The sequence below is a fragment of the Copadichromis virginalis genome, linkage group LG2, assembly GCF_057382275.1.
Source record: "Copadichromis virginalis isolate Kocher_CV1m ecotype Utaka linkage group LG2, C_Virginalis_male_GT1.1, whole genome shotgun sequence".
Taxonomy (NCBI): domain Eukaryota; kingdom Metazoa; phylum Chordata; class Actinopteri; order Cichliformes; family Cichlidae; genus Copadichromis; species Copadichromis virginalis.
The window spans coordinates 27,011,777-27,026,211 of record NC_140619.1 but is presented as its reverse complement, the minus strand read 5'-3'; the positions used below and the strand labels follow the sequence as shown (position 1 = coordinate 27,026,211).

The 14,435-nt window shown below is 43.9% G+C and overlaps 1 protein-coding gene across 4 annotated transcripts in view; it reads left to right on the top strand.

Annotated features, from left to right (window-relative positions):
* Positions 1-14,435, top strand: part of LOC146717451 (glutamate receptor 3-like) — a 101,730-nt gene that overhangs the window by 59,860 nt on the left and 27,435 nt on the right. For all 4 annotated transcript variants that reach the window (XM_085476389.1, XM_085476381.1, XM_085476398.1 and 1 more), the window contains exons 7-12: positions 626-793; positions 1,168-1,272; positions 3,299-3,403; positions 5,230-5,436; positions 7,472-7,845; positions 9,956-10,154. In XM_085476389.1, the coding sequence (XP_085332515.1) occupies positions 626-793; positions 1,168-1,272; positions 3,299-3,403; positions 5,230-5,436; positions 7,472-7,845; positions 9,956-10,154 (1,158 nt within the window). The remainder of the gene's footprint in view (positions 1-625; positions 794-1,167; positions 1,273-3,298; positions 3,404-5,229; positions 5,437-7,471; positions 7,846-9,955; positions 10,155-14,435) is intronic.

Sequence of the window (14,435 nt, the reverse complement as noted above, 5' to 3'; positions counted from 1 at the left end):
TGCCTTTGTCATTCTCTTGTCTTTCCCACCCTTTGCTTCCTCTGTCTTAGCGTTGCATCCCTCAGAGCAATCGATATATTGATAGGCAGCGCAAGCCAAGGTTATATTGCTGCTTCAATTTACATCTAATTAAACAATGATCAAGAAAGAAATGGATTTTGAATGGCATTTAATTAGATTTTGTCACGGTGCGCTGGTCAACAAACAAGTGGCTCTAGCCTCCGTGGTGAAAAGGTCAGGCGAAGTTGGAAGGGAAGTGCATGGGAGATAAAATCATACATTAATTCTCTATTTAATTCTCCCCGCTAAAAAGTTTTCAAAGAGGTCCTGACCCTTAGAGAAGTCCTGGCTTTTCTAATCCAATCTATCTAATCTAGCTATTTTTAGCATGAGCAAGCTGTCAGAGGTTTCGCCAGCGCCGCCCAGACTGACCCGCCTGGCAAGTGCTGAAATGCAAGTCATGAGAGCAACATATAGGCTGAACAAATTACACCAGGATTTTCTCATTTTAACAGCTTTATTAAAAAAGCAGCAGTCTTTTTTTATTGTTTTGTTTTTACCTCACACCAATTCAGTGTGTCTTTAGCTGTTTTGTTGTTTGAGTTGCGTGTGTGTCTGTGTGCAGTACACTTCAGCTTTGACCCACGATGCAATCCTGGTGATAGCAGAGGCCTTCAGGTACCTGCGGCGCCAACGTGTGGATGTCTCTCGTCGAGGCAGCGCCGGAGACTGCCTAGCCAATCCCGCTGTACCTTGGAGCCAAGGCATAGACATCGAGAGAGCTCTCAAAACGGTAGGGTGGGGGCGGGGAAAATGGAAAGCAAGTGGCAAGCTAAAAACTAAAGAAAAGGCTGGAGGAAGCGAAGCACAAATAGCAAGTGAGAGAGTGATAAAGATGGAAAGTGACAGAGAGAAGGGAAGAGAGTGTAGAGCTATTCTCCTCCCTCTGCCTGCAGATATCTCTGCACAGAGCTCACTCAAAAATCCAGGCCCTCATTACCATAAAACTACATCTTTTATTAAAGCGTATCCAGTTCATCATTTGATTAACAGACAGCATGCACTTCAGTAGCTCCGTGGACTCCAAGTACCTTAATGCCAGCTACAGTATGCAACCTGGGTTATAACTACTGCACATTCCACTGTGTCTTTCTGTCTGCCCATTAGGTCCAAGTACAGGGGATGACTGGGAACATCCAGTTTGACAACTATGGCCGCAGGACCAATTACACCATAGATGTTTACGAAATGAAAACAGGTGGGCCGAGGAAGGTAAGAGAGGCCGGTGGCTGTCATCTATCAAATGTGACGTACAGACCTGATCAAAAAAACAAAAAACATTTCATCTCTCTCTTTAAAAAATCTAACAGCTGGCACACATCAAAATCATGGAATCTGGCCAAAGTGTAATTTATAAATGATTTATTTCTCGGCTCTAAAAGAACAAAACTCAGTGACTGTTGGTCACATGTTGCCTCGAGCCATTTAGAGACTAATGCATGATTGTGCAGAAGTGGAAAACATTTTCAAGCAAGCCTGTACTGCCATTTATTAAAGTACTGAGGGCCAGGTGGGACCAGCAGGGCTGAGAGGACAGCAGAGAGTAATGCTGATTGCCTTTCTCCACCTCTGTTAGGTAGCAGCACTGATGAGCTATGCCGAGTATTACAAGCCTCACAAATCAGTCGTAGCCTGCAATCTGATAGCTAAAGCTGTCCTATCAAAAGAATGATAGAGAACTATTTCGTTGCTGTAGGATAGCACAGATTTGATATTTGGTCCTCTTCTGACAGTAATTACCATTCAAATAACCAATTACTGTAAAGGAGGATCCAAGAATTCCTCTGGCTCCTCTTCAAAATGCTAATTCCCAGTGGTACATTCACATTATAACCAGCACCATATGATGACCTCTGGTTTTATTTCATAACCTCTCTGAGTTCCAAGAGACAGCTGTGAATTTCTCGTTAGCTGGATAAGTGTGGGCTCAGTGTGATGTGATGTGTGATTATGCCGCCTGCCTCCCAGGCCTCTAAAGCCCACACTTCAATTAGCATTGCAAAGCCCTCACAGCTATCCCTACACTGTCAAACAGAGGAGGAGAGAGCGGGGAGAGGGGCCGGGAGAAAGGAGGTCAGCGGGAGAGAGTGAGGGAGCGAGGGAAGACGAGACAAGTCGGGCAGGCTGGGCGGCACTTTGTCATGGACCTGGAGCCCCAGTCACCCCAGTGACAGTTTCGAGGATGAAGGTTCTTAGCTGTGACTGTCACGATTGATGCATGGGCTGATATCTGTCCCAGCTGCTAGGGGGTGAGATCAGGACAGTGCCACTGGAGCAACACTCCGTGACACAGGTCCCAGCAGCCGTGTCCCTCGAGCAAAGTGTCTCAAATATCACTCAAGGACTAGAGAGCCTGGAATAAGCATTTAATAACGTCCAGCACCGCCCCGCCCGCCACCCCAAATCACCCAGTCTGCCAAGTGCACTTAATACAGCCACAGCTGTAACGATCGGGAGCTCAATTCTGAGGCGTCTGCTGCTTTCTAGCGCCCCCACTTGGTGCTCAGTCTCTGCTGTACACCTGTTTGTCCCAAACATGAAAGATCTCATGCAAAAGAGAAAAAAAAGAAAAGGAAAAGAAAAAATGCAGACCAGATGTGAAGGAAAGAAAAATCCAAGCCAGCAACAGTTAGACTTTTGGCAATAACATATGCAACACGTTTCATCACGAGCCAGAGCAGCCATTATTTCAGACGGGCAAACAAACACTTGACATTGGTTTGACTTAAGCATCTGTAGAGCAGAATGCAGAGTAACTACAGCGGCAGGACAGAGTAAAACTGAGGAGCCACTGCAATATTATGCTAGATTATTAAACGTGTATGCGGTTCACAGGTTTGAATATCAATTATTTACCATAAAAAGGTGGAAGGGATTGAAGTTGCCATTTGCTCACGGATTGCAAAGGAGCAATTGGGTATCTGAATTTCGGGTGGATCGTAAAAGGCAAAAGTCCCTCTGTAATCACGTCCGTTATCTGCACGTTGAATGCAGAAATGTAAACGCAGCATTCTATGCCCAGAAAACTGTACCTGTTTATCTGGTCTGTTTTAGTACTCTGCTCATGTGGTTGAACATCAGGGCAGAGGCAGCAAGTCTCTGGGGAAAGCTCCGTTGTTTCAATGAGCTCTGCAGCGCTGCATTTCCCTGTAATATTTGTTCATTTCCCTTCTGTAAGCTCACTTATATCTGGACCGTGGGCCGGAGTGCATCACTAACCGCTGTTTTCTCTTTGCAGATCGGATACTGGAATGAGTACTCGCGGTTTGTAAATATTATGGATCTGCAGGTCTCCAACGACTCCTCAGTGGAAAACCGAACGATTGTGGTCACTACTATTATGGTACACTTTCCACGCAATTTTAAATGTTTCACGTATTCTGCCACTCAAGGTCATGGTGTTGATTCCAATGAGTGATACATTCTGTCCTGGGCGGGTAGAACCACATCTTTCTTGTGTTGCTTTCCATCCACTCACTACACGTTGAAACAGTCGATCCGGCTTGGAGGAGTGTTTCAACTGTATCCGTGTGGGTGTCAAAGCATTTTGATTTTCCATACTTCAGTGGCCTGTCGTAGCAGTGACATCACAATAATGGTATAAATGATTATGGTTGACTCCATCAGTTACAAAAAAAAAAAGCATACAAATGCATACGTAAGTAGACCTGTCTGTCCTCATCAAGTAAATGTTCAATGACACTTGGGATAGACTGGCCGCAGAATGACTACAGAATGATACTGCAATGGTTTCCCAGGTGGGGCAAAGCAAAATAAACAGTATTGGATGGGGATGATGAGAAGGTGCTGTATTTCTTTTCCCTTGTTATCTCCCCTTCAATCTATTTTGTATTGCTCCTGCTATGTGTTCTGTGTTGAAGTATGCACAGCTTGTTAGCCTTTTAAACGGAGGATCATGTTCGAGGCACTTTCACAAAGGAACATATAATCACCAAATATATTTTCGATTTCTTTTCTTTAAACTGGATTTAGTAGGTAAATATTTCGGGCTTATTGGACGGCTCCCATATTTACTGACTGTTTAATGGCATTCTAATTACCTGTTCGCCGCAAACAAACGCTTCAAAATGACAAAGAAAAACGTTTGGAAAAGTGATAAGTGTCCATGGGATTTATGCAAAGCTAGATCTTCATCTGTATTCCGAGCCGTAAGCCGGCGTCACTCAATAGCGAGAGGAAACATTTAACATCTCCAGGTGAAAAATACAGTCAGGAGGCAAACACGTGTTAACAAGCAGAAAATACTCAATGGATCCAAGGTTAGGGGATACGTTCAGCACAGAACAAACAAACCATTGCTCTCCTACTTGCACTCTAATTGTGTGTGGCTGTAATGACAATGCCTGCTCTCCTGAGCAGTCCTATTGTTTGATAATGATGATGATGTGCTCAGTAAGAGAAAGGACGAGCTGCACCGGCATTTTGAAAAGGAGAGGAACACTAGCACGCTCCTGCTCTCCTGATCTAGTTATTTTATTTTACAGAGTACTCGTTTGCTCTTTTTTTTCCTAGATAGCAAACAACAGCTTTTTATAATCATTTTATTTTATATTATGGTTTTTTTTTGGTTTGGTTTTTTTGGAATGAAACAGCCTTTAACTGCGCATTGATGCAATGTGCTTGAATATGTCGAGATACTATGGGCACTCTCTGATCCCTCTCCTGTCACTGGCATTTACTTATGAAACCCATTCCCATCCCCACCCACCTCTGAGCTGACCCACACCTTGCCTACCAATGACTCCCAGCCCAGCTTACTCTGTGGAAGTGAAAAACTTTTCTTTTTTCTAAATTATTTCCCATTGAAACGATTATCCTCTTTTTCATTGACCCCCTTTATTACGGCCTTGGGCTCAAAAATGGGTTGGGTACATTGGCCTTGGTGTCTGCTGGCTGCCACCGCTTGATGAAAGCAGTGTGAACACTCGGTCACGCTGCTGTTATCAGTGCGTATTTGTGCATTCGCAGGGCATCATCTGTGTATGCACGACTGCATGGATGTGGTTATAGCAGCTTCTCATATTCTGTGTGTGTGCGGGAGTGCGTGCGTGCACGGAGTTATGTGAGAGCGTGCATGCATACATCTGTATAATGGAATCTGTGCGATGGCATGGGAGTGAATAAACCAGCGTGTGTTTGAATCAACAGGAAGCTCCTTATGTGATGTACAAGAAAAATTATATGCATCTGGAGGGGAATGACAGATATGAAGGCTACTGCGTCGATTTAGCATCTGAGATTGCCAAACATGTTGGAATTAAGTACAAACTGTCTATAGTAATGGATGGAAAGTACGGAGCCCGAGACCCTGAGACCAAGACGTGGAACGGGATGGTGGGTGAACTGGTCTATGGGGTGAGTACTGGGAGTCTCACTGATTACATGACAGTTTGCAAGGAACTTCAACATGAGAGGAGATCTCATTTTTCTATCTTAAGGTTATCACCAACCCATAGTGAACTCATCAGCTCTCGCCCAGTGCAAAAGCCTAATGCTGGCCCAGGAAGCTCAGCTGTGAGTGAATTTGTCAAATGCAGCCTGAAGCATTGGGGAGTTGGTGATCATCTTGAGATGGAGAAAATGAAATCATTTCTCAGTGCTGTTCATTGCAATTAATGCTCTTTGCTTTAGCCTGAAAATCCTAACTCTCTTGCAGGCGATACCGAGGTAGGTGGAAGGCAAAAGAAGGAGTCCATATGGCAAACACACTGTAATAACTTTGATGAATGAAAGAGTGTATGCCTTTGAAGTGATTGTGTAATTATGCTCAATGTTTCATGTGTATGATGAATACGCCGCATTGTAAATTCACAGCTGAGAAAATCTGCTTTAGAATCAACAGCTAAATTGTGGCTTGCGGTTTGGAACAACAAGATCCATATGTGGCGCGCTCCATAAACGTTGAACCTCTCAGATTAGCGAAGGGTCACACCGTGTTTTACATCTGACGGCGCCCGGGCCCGTGCGACACCTCCAGCAATCCAAAATTGCCTCCCCTCCCGCCGCCCCATCCAACCCCACCAACCCGCTCACCCCTCTCCAAGGCCACAGCGGTTGAGCGGGGGCCAAATGCAAAATGCATGAGGGTTTGGCTTCCTCATCTGTTCAATTTCCTAACTATCAGCTTGAGAGATTGCCTGGTTTGATGTGCTATCGCCACCAAATTATCTTTCAAATGGGAAAAGACCACTCCTTGCAGATGGAAGGGGAGGAGGCGGGGAGAAAAAAAAATCTTCCAATCACATCTCTGTCAAGTCTTTCCAGGCCTGTAATTTTACAGCAGGTGGGCCGGGACTAATAGTTTTGTACATTTTGACCTTTTGACCAGTAAATTAATTTGATTTTAGTTGTCTTTTAAAGGTTAGGCCCGAGGCTGCTCTTTATTGCTTTGTTTCCCTCACCATTGATTGAGTGCTGCTTACGCCCGCACCCCGGATTAAATGGTTATAGCTGCTCGCAACGTTGTGTTGACAGGGCAAAGAAAACAGTCGTGTTTATCGGCTCCATTTGTGTTGCTCCTCGGCTGACCTTGTAAGAAACATTTTCTGCCTCCTGCTGATTCAGTCCAATGTTTTCTCGGTTTCGCCGCGAAAAAAAGAGAAAAAAAACAACAGCCCAGGCCAATATGAAGAATCGTCTTCTGCGTATTGTCTGCTTTGAAGAGGAGCAGTTATTTAATTAATCACATACACAAGCTGCAGTAACACTGTTGAACATGATTAATTATTTTCTTCTGCCTTTACAGAGAAACCCATTGTGATTTCTAAAAAGGCAGCACCACCTCCGTGGATGTGTTTTGATAATATAATGTGATTGAAGCAGCAGAGCAAAGGAGGGGGATAAAGAGAAACAGCTTGGGAAAAAAAAAAGAAAAAAAAAGCTAATGCCAGAATAAACAGTTTGGGAAACCCGGCGTGCTGAATGCCATGTGATGAAGTGTACACAGGGAGGGCTCGCAGATTTCTCTATGCAGCAACCTGTTTACATTTCGCAAATTAAAAGTTAACAGTTCTAATTAGCATGCGCACTTAACACTTAATTTTGCCTTGTGTTTGATTGCAAACAGTTTGTTTTGATTCATTTAGCGCTCCAAGTGTTGGCTAATATCCCAGGTCACGACAAAACACACGGCGCAAATGTGACCGTGCTTTCTCTCTTTGTGTGCGTGACTGTGCATGTGTGTGTGTGTGTGTTTGTGTGTTTTTCAGCCTGTCTTCCAATGTGGTGGCTCATTTATGAAAATGATATGTATAAAATGTATAATAAAATATTGTTGTTTTATATCCCCCTCAGCTCCAGCCATTCAAACATAAAGAAAAGAAATAAATAAATAACCTCTTTCTTTATGCAGGTCATAACTAACACTTGCTGTGCATGTCCCTGTTTCCAGAGAGCAGATATAGCCATTGCACCTCTCACCATTACACTGGTGCGAGAAGAGGTGATAGACTTTTCCAAGCCATTTATGAGCTTGGGCATCTCCATTATGATAAAGAAGCCGCAAAAGTCCAAGCCCGGTGTTTTTTCCTTCCTGGACCCTCTGGCCTATGAAATCTGGATGTGTATAGTGTTTGCCTATATCGGGGTGAGCGTGGTCCTGTTCCTGGTCAGTCGGTTTAGTCCTTATGAGTGGAACCTCGAGGAACAGGATGAGACCAAAGACCCTCAGACTCCCCCCGATCCTCCCAATGACTTTGGCATCTTCAATTCTCTCTGGTTCTCGCTGGGCGCCTTCATGCAGCAGGGCTGTGACATCTCCCCCAGGTGGGTCAGCTCCAGTAGACACAAGGAGTGGACAGCAGATGAAAATAGAAAAACAAATCTGATGACTACATGAAATCTTAATTTTCTGTTCTTCTCCTTTTAGGTGTTCATTGCTCGTGCTAATTTTGCATTCGTTGCAGCTATCATACAGTGGGGCAAAAAAGTATTTAGTCAGCCACCGATTGTGCAAGTTCCCCCACTTAAAATGATGACAGAGGTCAGTAATTTGCACCAGAGGTACACTTCAACTGTGAGAGACAGAATGTGAAAAAAAAATCCATGAATTCACATGGTAGGATTTGTAAAGAATTTATTCGTAAATCAGGGTGGAAAATAAGTATTTGGTCACCTCAAACAAGGAAAATCTCTGGCTCTCACAGACCTGTAACGTCTTCTGTAAGAAACTTTTCTGTCCCCCACTCGTTACCTGTATGAATGGCACCTGTTTGAACTCATCATCTGTATAAAAGACACCTGTCCACAGCCTCAAACAGTCAGACTCCAAACTCCGCCATGGCCAAGACCAAAGAGCTTTCGAAGGACACCAGGAAAAGTATTGTAGACCTGCACCAGACTGGGAAGAGTGAATCTACAATAGGCAAGCAGCTTGGTGTGAAAAAATCAACTGTGGGAGCAATCATCAGAAAATGGAAGACATACAAGACCACTGATAATCTCCCTCGATCTGGGGCTCCACGCAAGATCTCATCCCGTGGTGTCAAAATGATCATGAGAACGGTGAGCAAAGATCCCAGAACCACACGGGGGGACCTGGTGAATGACCTGCAGAGAGCTGGGACCAAAGTAACAAAGGTCACCATCAGTAACACACTACAACGGCAGGGAATCAAATCCCGCAGTGCCAGACGTGTTCCGCTGCTGAAGCCAGTGCATGTCCAGGCCCGTCTGAAGTTTGCCAGAGAGCACATGGATGATACAGCAGAGGATTGGGAGAATGTCATGTGGTCAGATGAAACCAAAGTAGAACTTTTTGATATAAACTCAACTCGTCGTGTTTGGAGGAAGAAGAATACTGAGTTGCATCCCAAGAACACCATACCTACTGTGAAGCATGGGGGTGGAAACATCATGCTATGGGGCTGTTTTTCTGCCAAGGGGACAGGACGACTGATCCGTGTTAAGGACAGAATAAATGGGGCCATGTATCGTGAGATTTTGAGCCAAAACCTCCTTCCATCAGTGAGAACTTTGAAGATGAAACGAGGCTGGGTCTTCCAACATGATAATGATCCAAAACACACCGCCCGGGCAACAAAGGAGTGGCTCCGTAAGAAGCATTTGAAAGTCCTGGAGTGGCCTAGCCAGTCTCCAGACCTCAACCCCATAGAAAATCTGTGGCGGGAGTTGAAAGTCCGTGTTGCTCGGCGACAGCCCCAAAACATCACTGCTCTCGAGAAGATCTGCATGGAGGAATGGGCCAAAATACCAGCTACTGTGTGTGCAAACCTGGTAAAGACCTATAGTAAACGTTTGACCTCTGTTATTGCCAACAAAGGTTATGTTACAAAGTATTGAGTTGTATTTTTGTTATTGACCAAATACTTATTTTCTACCCTGATTTACGAATAAATTCTTTACAAATCCTACCATGTGGATTCATGGATTTTTTTTTTTCACATTCTGTCTCTCACAGTTGAAGTGTACCTCTGGTGCAAATTACTGACCTCTGTCATCATTTTAGGTGGGGGAACTTGCACAATCGGTGGCTGACTAAATACTTTTTTGCCCCACTGTATATGCAATGTCAGTGTCAGTGAGCGTACGATGAAATATTTATCACCATAGTAGACAGATCAATACGTTCCACAGGCTGTGAAATGACTTTTGAACCCTGATTGTTTCACAAGCAAATAAAGACTTGGATTGGAGTACATTTAAACAACTTGCCTTTACTTGTTCTGTGGAAATGTGCTGTTTCAGAGTGCTGATGCAGCACCAGGTTGCCGTTAATGATTTACATGGAAATTCTGATGACTGATGCAATTAGGTACATTAAACACAACTGGCAGATCTTAGCTGGTTGATGGCCACCACATGCCACCGTGTAATTACATCCCGTGTTTCCCTGTCGTCAACCCCTCTCTCGCAGGTCTCTGTCAGGCCGAATTGTTGGCGGTGTGTGGTGGTTCTTCACCCTCATCATCATCTCCTCCTACACAGCCAACCTGGCTGCCTTCTTGACAGTTGAAAGAATGGTCTCTCCTATAGAAAGTGCCGAAGATCTGGCAAAGCAGACAGAGATAGCATATGGCACTTTGGACTCAGGCTCCACTAAAGAGTTCTTTAGGGTGAGTAGTGTCAAGAAACTGCTTTATGCATGCATACACACACACAGCACAACACTAATCAGCCAGCGGCTCCTTTTTCTTTCAGCTCAAATGGCAAATAATGCATTTGGTTTAAATATTTTGCACTCAGGCGTTCTGAATCATAAAAAACTGCTCTGTGCAATGTCCTTGATCAACTCCTCCTTGCAACTTTTCCATTTTGTACCTTTAGTGCAGCACTCTTGACCTGCACAAGATTGCTCCAAATGAGGCGTGTTGACACAGAAGCAGTTCTTGAACTCTTATGACACAAACGTGAAATTTATGCAGTACTACTGCAGTGTGCAACCTTGAGGCACGGGGCCTGTCAGCAGAAAGCGTGGTAACAACACGGAAGACTCAGAGGTGATAAAAACAGGAGGCTAATCAAAGTACCCACATCAGACTCAAACTCAGAAGGGTCAGTTCATGAAGTGTAATTAGCTAGCTGGCCATGGCAGGCAAATTGGACCTGATGAAGAAGAGCCCTGTAGGTCAAACAGAGCAGTCTGAAAGACATTTTAGAGGGAATAAGCAATATGTCCGTTGGTGTGAGAGACTAAGCAGGCAATTAGGTTATAAATGAACTAAAATCTGAAGCAAAAGTGTATTAGTCTGCGAAAGGCTACACAGCAGTTAGACAGTGCTCATATCTGAGACAATCAGGCTTCTGATGTGAAACGCAGAGATGGCTAAAGCTCATGGCTGTGGCTACACTAGCAGTCCAGTGTTGAAAAAGCATTAACGAAACAGCACTCAGCCTGTGATGACGAAAAGGCAATATGACAGTCTTTTATCTTACGCTCCCTCATTACTCATCAGCAGGAGAGAAACAATTCATATGTTTCACAGCTGCAGCCTGTTGGCAGAAAGAGCACTTCATTTGTATTACCCCTGGGTTGCGTTGCTCACGACAACAAAATGCAAAGTCAATTCTGTGCTTTTTTTGGGGGGGGGTTAAAACAAAGAAGGGAAAGATAGTGTCTGCACAGCTTAATGTTTAAAACCCTTTTCTTTTTAAGTCTGCAAACTCTGGGGCTGTTTAAAAAAAGGGGGCTGCACTCAACGGTAACATCGCACATTCTAGGACACATGGCGCATGACCGCATCTTTTTTAAATTCTCTATACACCACCTCATAAATCTGTCATCACTTTCCCTTTCGCCAGAGATGCCGCGCAGGTGTGTAAACAGTGTACTATACGCCTTTGTGTCACACACATGACGGATGCCAGTTACAAATTAGCTTTAGAGTCTGACGACGGAGCCACCGAAGGTCTGCTGGTAGGAACTGTCTGAGAAGTGGTCGGGAAGTCTGGAGTTTTCTTGTGTTCTGTATAATGAGCGTCCTAGATACATCCCCGAGTCTTCAAATAGGAAATGACATGTGTGAGCTGCTCTTCCAAGGGACTTTTAATTAAAGCTGTAGAAAGCTGACAAGGAAAAAAACATACTGATTAATCGGAGTTCAAGTTCTATTTCAGATCTGTTTTCAGGAAATACATTCAGGCTTAATTAGACCCATACGGCATCAACCAGCTGGAAATTTTAAATCAAGTCCAAATTTTCAAACAAGACATATGTCATCATCTCTGACATTGCTGGCCTTGAATTTTTCATGATTTCACCTGGTTTATTTTCCAGAGCTCCCCGACAAAGAGGAACAGTGCTGCAAAACATATTTATTACCTTTTTAGTACAAAGAAATACATAAAAAAGAATATTGCTTGTGGTAATAAGCTACCAAGCTCTCTAACTCCTGTGTGGATTTTAATGTATTAATATTAGTTGAATTATCCCATTATCTACTGGAGTTCAGACATTCCTCCAAGGCTGTTTTCCTCTGTGCCTGATAAATTGACACAGCTGACAGTGTGGCAATATTGCCATCGCTGTGTACACCTATGACAGAAATTTTAGAAAAGCTGCAGAGGAATTTTCAAAGAGCGGTGTCAGAGTCTGCTGATTCTGCTGCCCACAACAAGCTAGGACAGCTGGCCTGGGAGTCCGCTGACGTGCCCAGCGGAAGCCTGACTGGCTCTAGGCGCTTGGCACTGCCTCTGCCCGTTCTTGGCTCGTCTTCCCAAGACTACCCTGCTTGTTTGGGCACCCTTCTCTCCTCGGTCCTCTGTCTTCAGCCCGTCTGCTGCATTACCTTGAGACAGTGGCGGGATAGCTTCAAGCTTTGTAATGCTCTTCCTCAACACAGCAGCTGTCATGCTCTACTGCACTGCTGTGGTTTGTTTCATCATTTGAATTCCTGTCATGGATCTTTTCATGCAGCCAGTTGAATATTTGGGTTTTGGATGATTAGAAAATGATGAGTTGTACCAGCGAGGCCATGTTTATCCTCTTGATGAGGTTTTATTCCATCAGAAAGGCTTGGCTCGGTTACATTTCCAAATGTACATGGAGGCAGAAGCTGGATCATAATAACGGCCGGGATGATAAAATGAGCTGATGTGGCTGTTTAATTATGTGTAAAGACTGGGGTGAGACCATCAAAGACAACCACACTGCTGTCCCTTCATGCACCTCATTTAACAGTGTAATAATGAAAGAATGATAATTGCACAGAGAAATGAGAGTGCAGCATTGTTTTCTATTGTCCTCATAAGACTGCACATTACTCGCAAGCCTCAAGAGCGAACATCATGCATCTTACTGATCAGCAGGTGTGTTGGAGATGAGAGCAGCAGCTTGAGTGCAGTCACCAATGCATTTTACTAAGCATGAAAATCAATTTCACGTCTCAGCTACTGTGGTACAGACACGGTGGCTTCAGCAGGGTCCAACGCAATGTTTAATAAGCAGCTTTTCTTTTTTTATGCAGAGTAGACCTGCATTAGGGCACGGTAGCACGAAGAAGAGCAGTCAAGGAGATTTATGCAAGAAATTCTTAGGTTGCCCTGCAGTCATATGCAGCGCATTGTAACACAACTCCCCGAGCTCTTGTCACTTTGTGTTTCAGTACAGTGCCGGGTAAAGGGGTGGCTCCTATAAAGATTAGAGGCTGTTTGCATAAAAGGGAAAGCTGACAAAAGTGTCTAGCGCAAGATAGGCATAACCTCTGAGGAAAAACACCATACTCTGAGGGCCCAGGCGAACTTTAGATCAGCGGCAACAGCGGGCGCGAGAGCGGTTATTGGAGTCCAGCAACGAGCATCAAAGATGAGCAATTGGTATTCAGGGTGTAGCATGTGGCACTTCAATGACAAAGTACACCCCCAGAGCCTCAACTTTCATCTCTGCATACTTGAGATACAGGTAGTCCTGGCACACAGGATATTGGAGGAAAGTGGTGATGTCTACAAACAAAATGGAAGTGAAGTATAGTCGAATGAAATGTAGTGGCGGTGTGTTTGGAGATGGCCTTTAAGATACACAAGCAGTGGAGCGTATGTAGGGGAGGCTATAATGAAAGCAGCCGGCCACGCCGAAGGAAGAATAAAAAACAGGTTGCGGTTCGAAGGGCAGTGGACAGCATCCTGGAAACGCTGCGTAATTCCAAATCAATACAGATTAAGCGGTTATTTAGAACAGAGAGGTCAGTTTCTTTGACTTTGAACTTTAAATACGTGTTTCTCCTTGAACAATTTAATGACATTATTAGCAATATTGCAATAATAGAATCTTCAGCTGATTTCAAGGAGAAGTGATCTTCAAAATACAGAAATGTAAACCTTCTTCACCTTTGTTTTCTCTTCCTCTGCATCACAGAAGACTTTAAAGACTGTTTTCAGGCCAATAAGCATTCTCTAGATTGCAAAGAGATACTTGCAGGGTAACCTGATTAGTCTCAGAGGAAAATCTTTTGTATCTAAAGTAGTTTAAGGTGAATAGTTGGTAATGGCAGAAAAAAAAATCTTCGTTTAAAGTTTTAACATAACTTTTCTGCAACTTCTTTTGTACTCGAAAATCCAAGACTTGTGTAAATCCAAATAAGACCATGTTTCACTAACTTCTGCAACTCGACTCAACTGCAATCTCAGTGAAACGTGTTTCTTTTTAAGCAGCCATTGTTTGAAAAAAAAAAAACGACCATATTCTTGGGGATTTTGTATTCTACAATCAATGACCACTCTCTTCACTCACCTCCTTTCACTCTCTGTGTGTTTATACACCACTCTGCATTTAATCATTAGTTATTATTAATCTCTGGCTCTCTTCCACAGCGTGTCTTTTGTCCTGTCTTCCTCCCCTTCACCACCAACCAGTCACGGCAGAAGGCCAGTCATCCATGAGCTGATTGTGCCGGATGTTT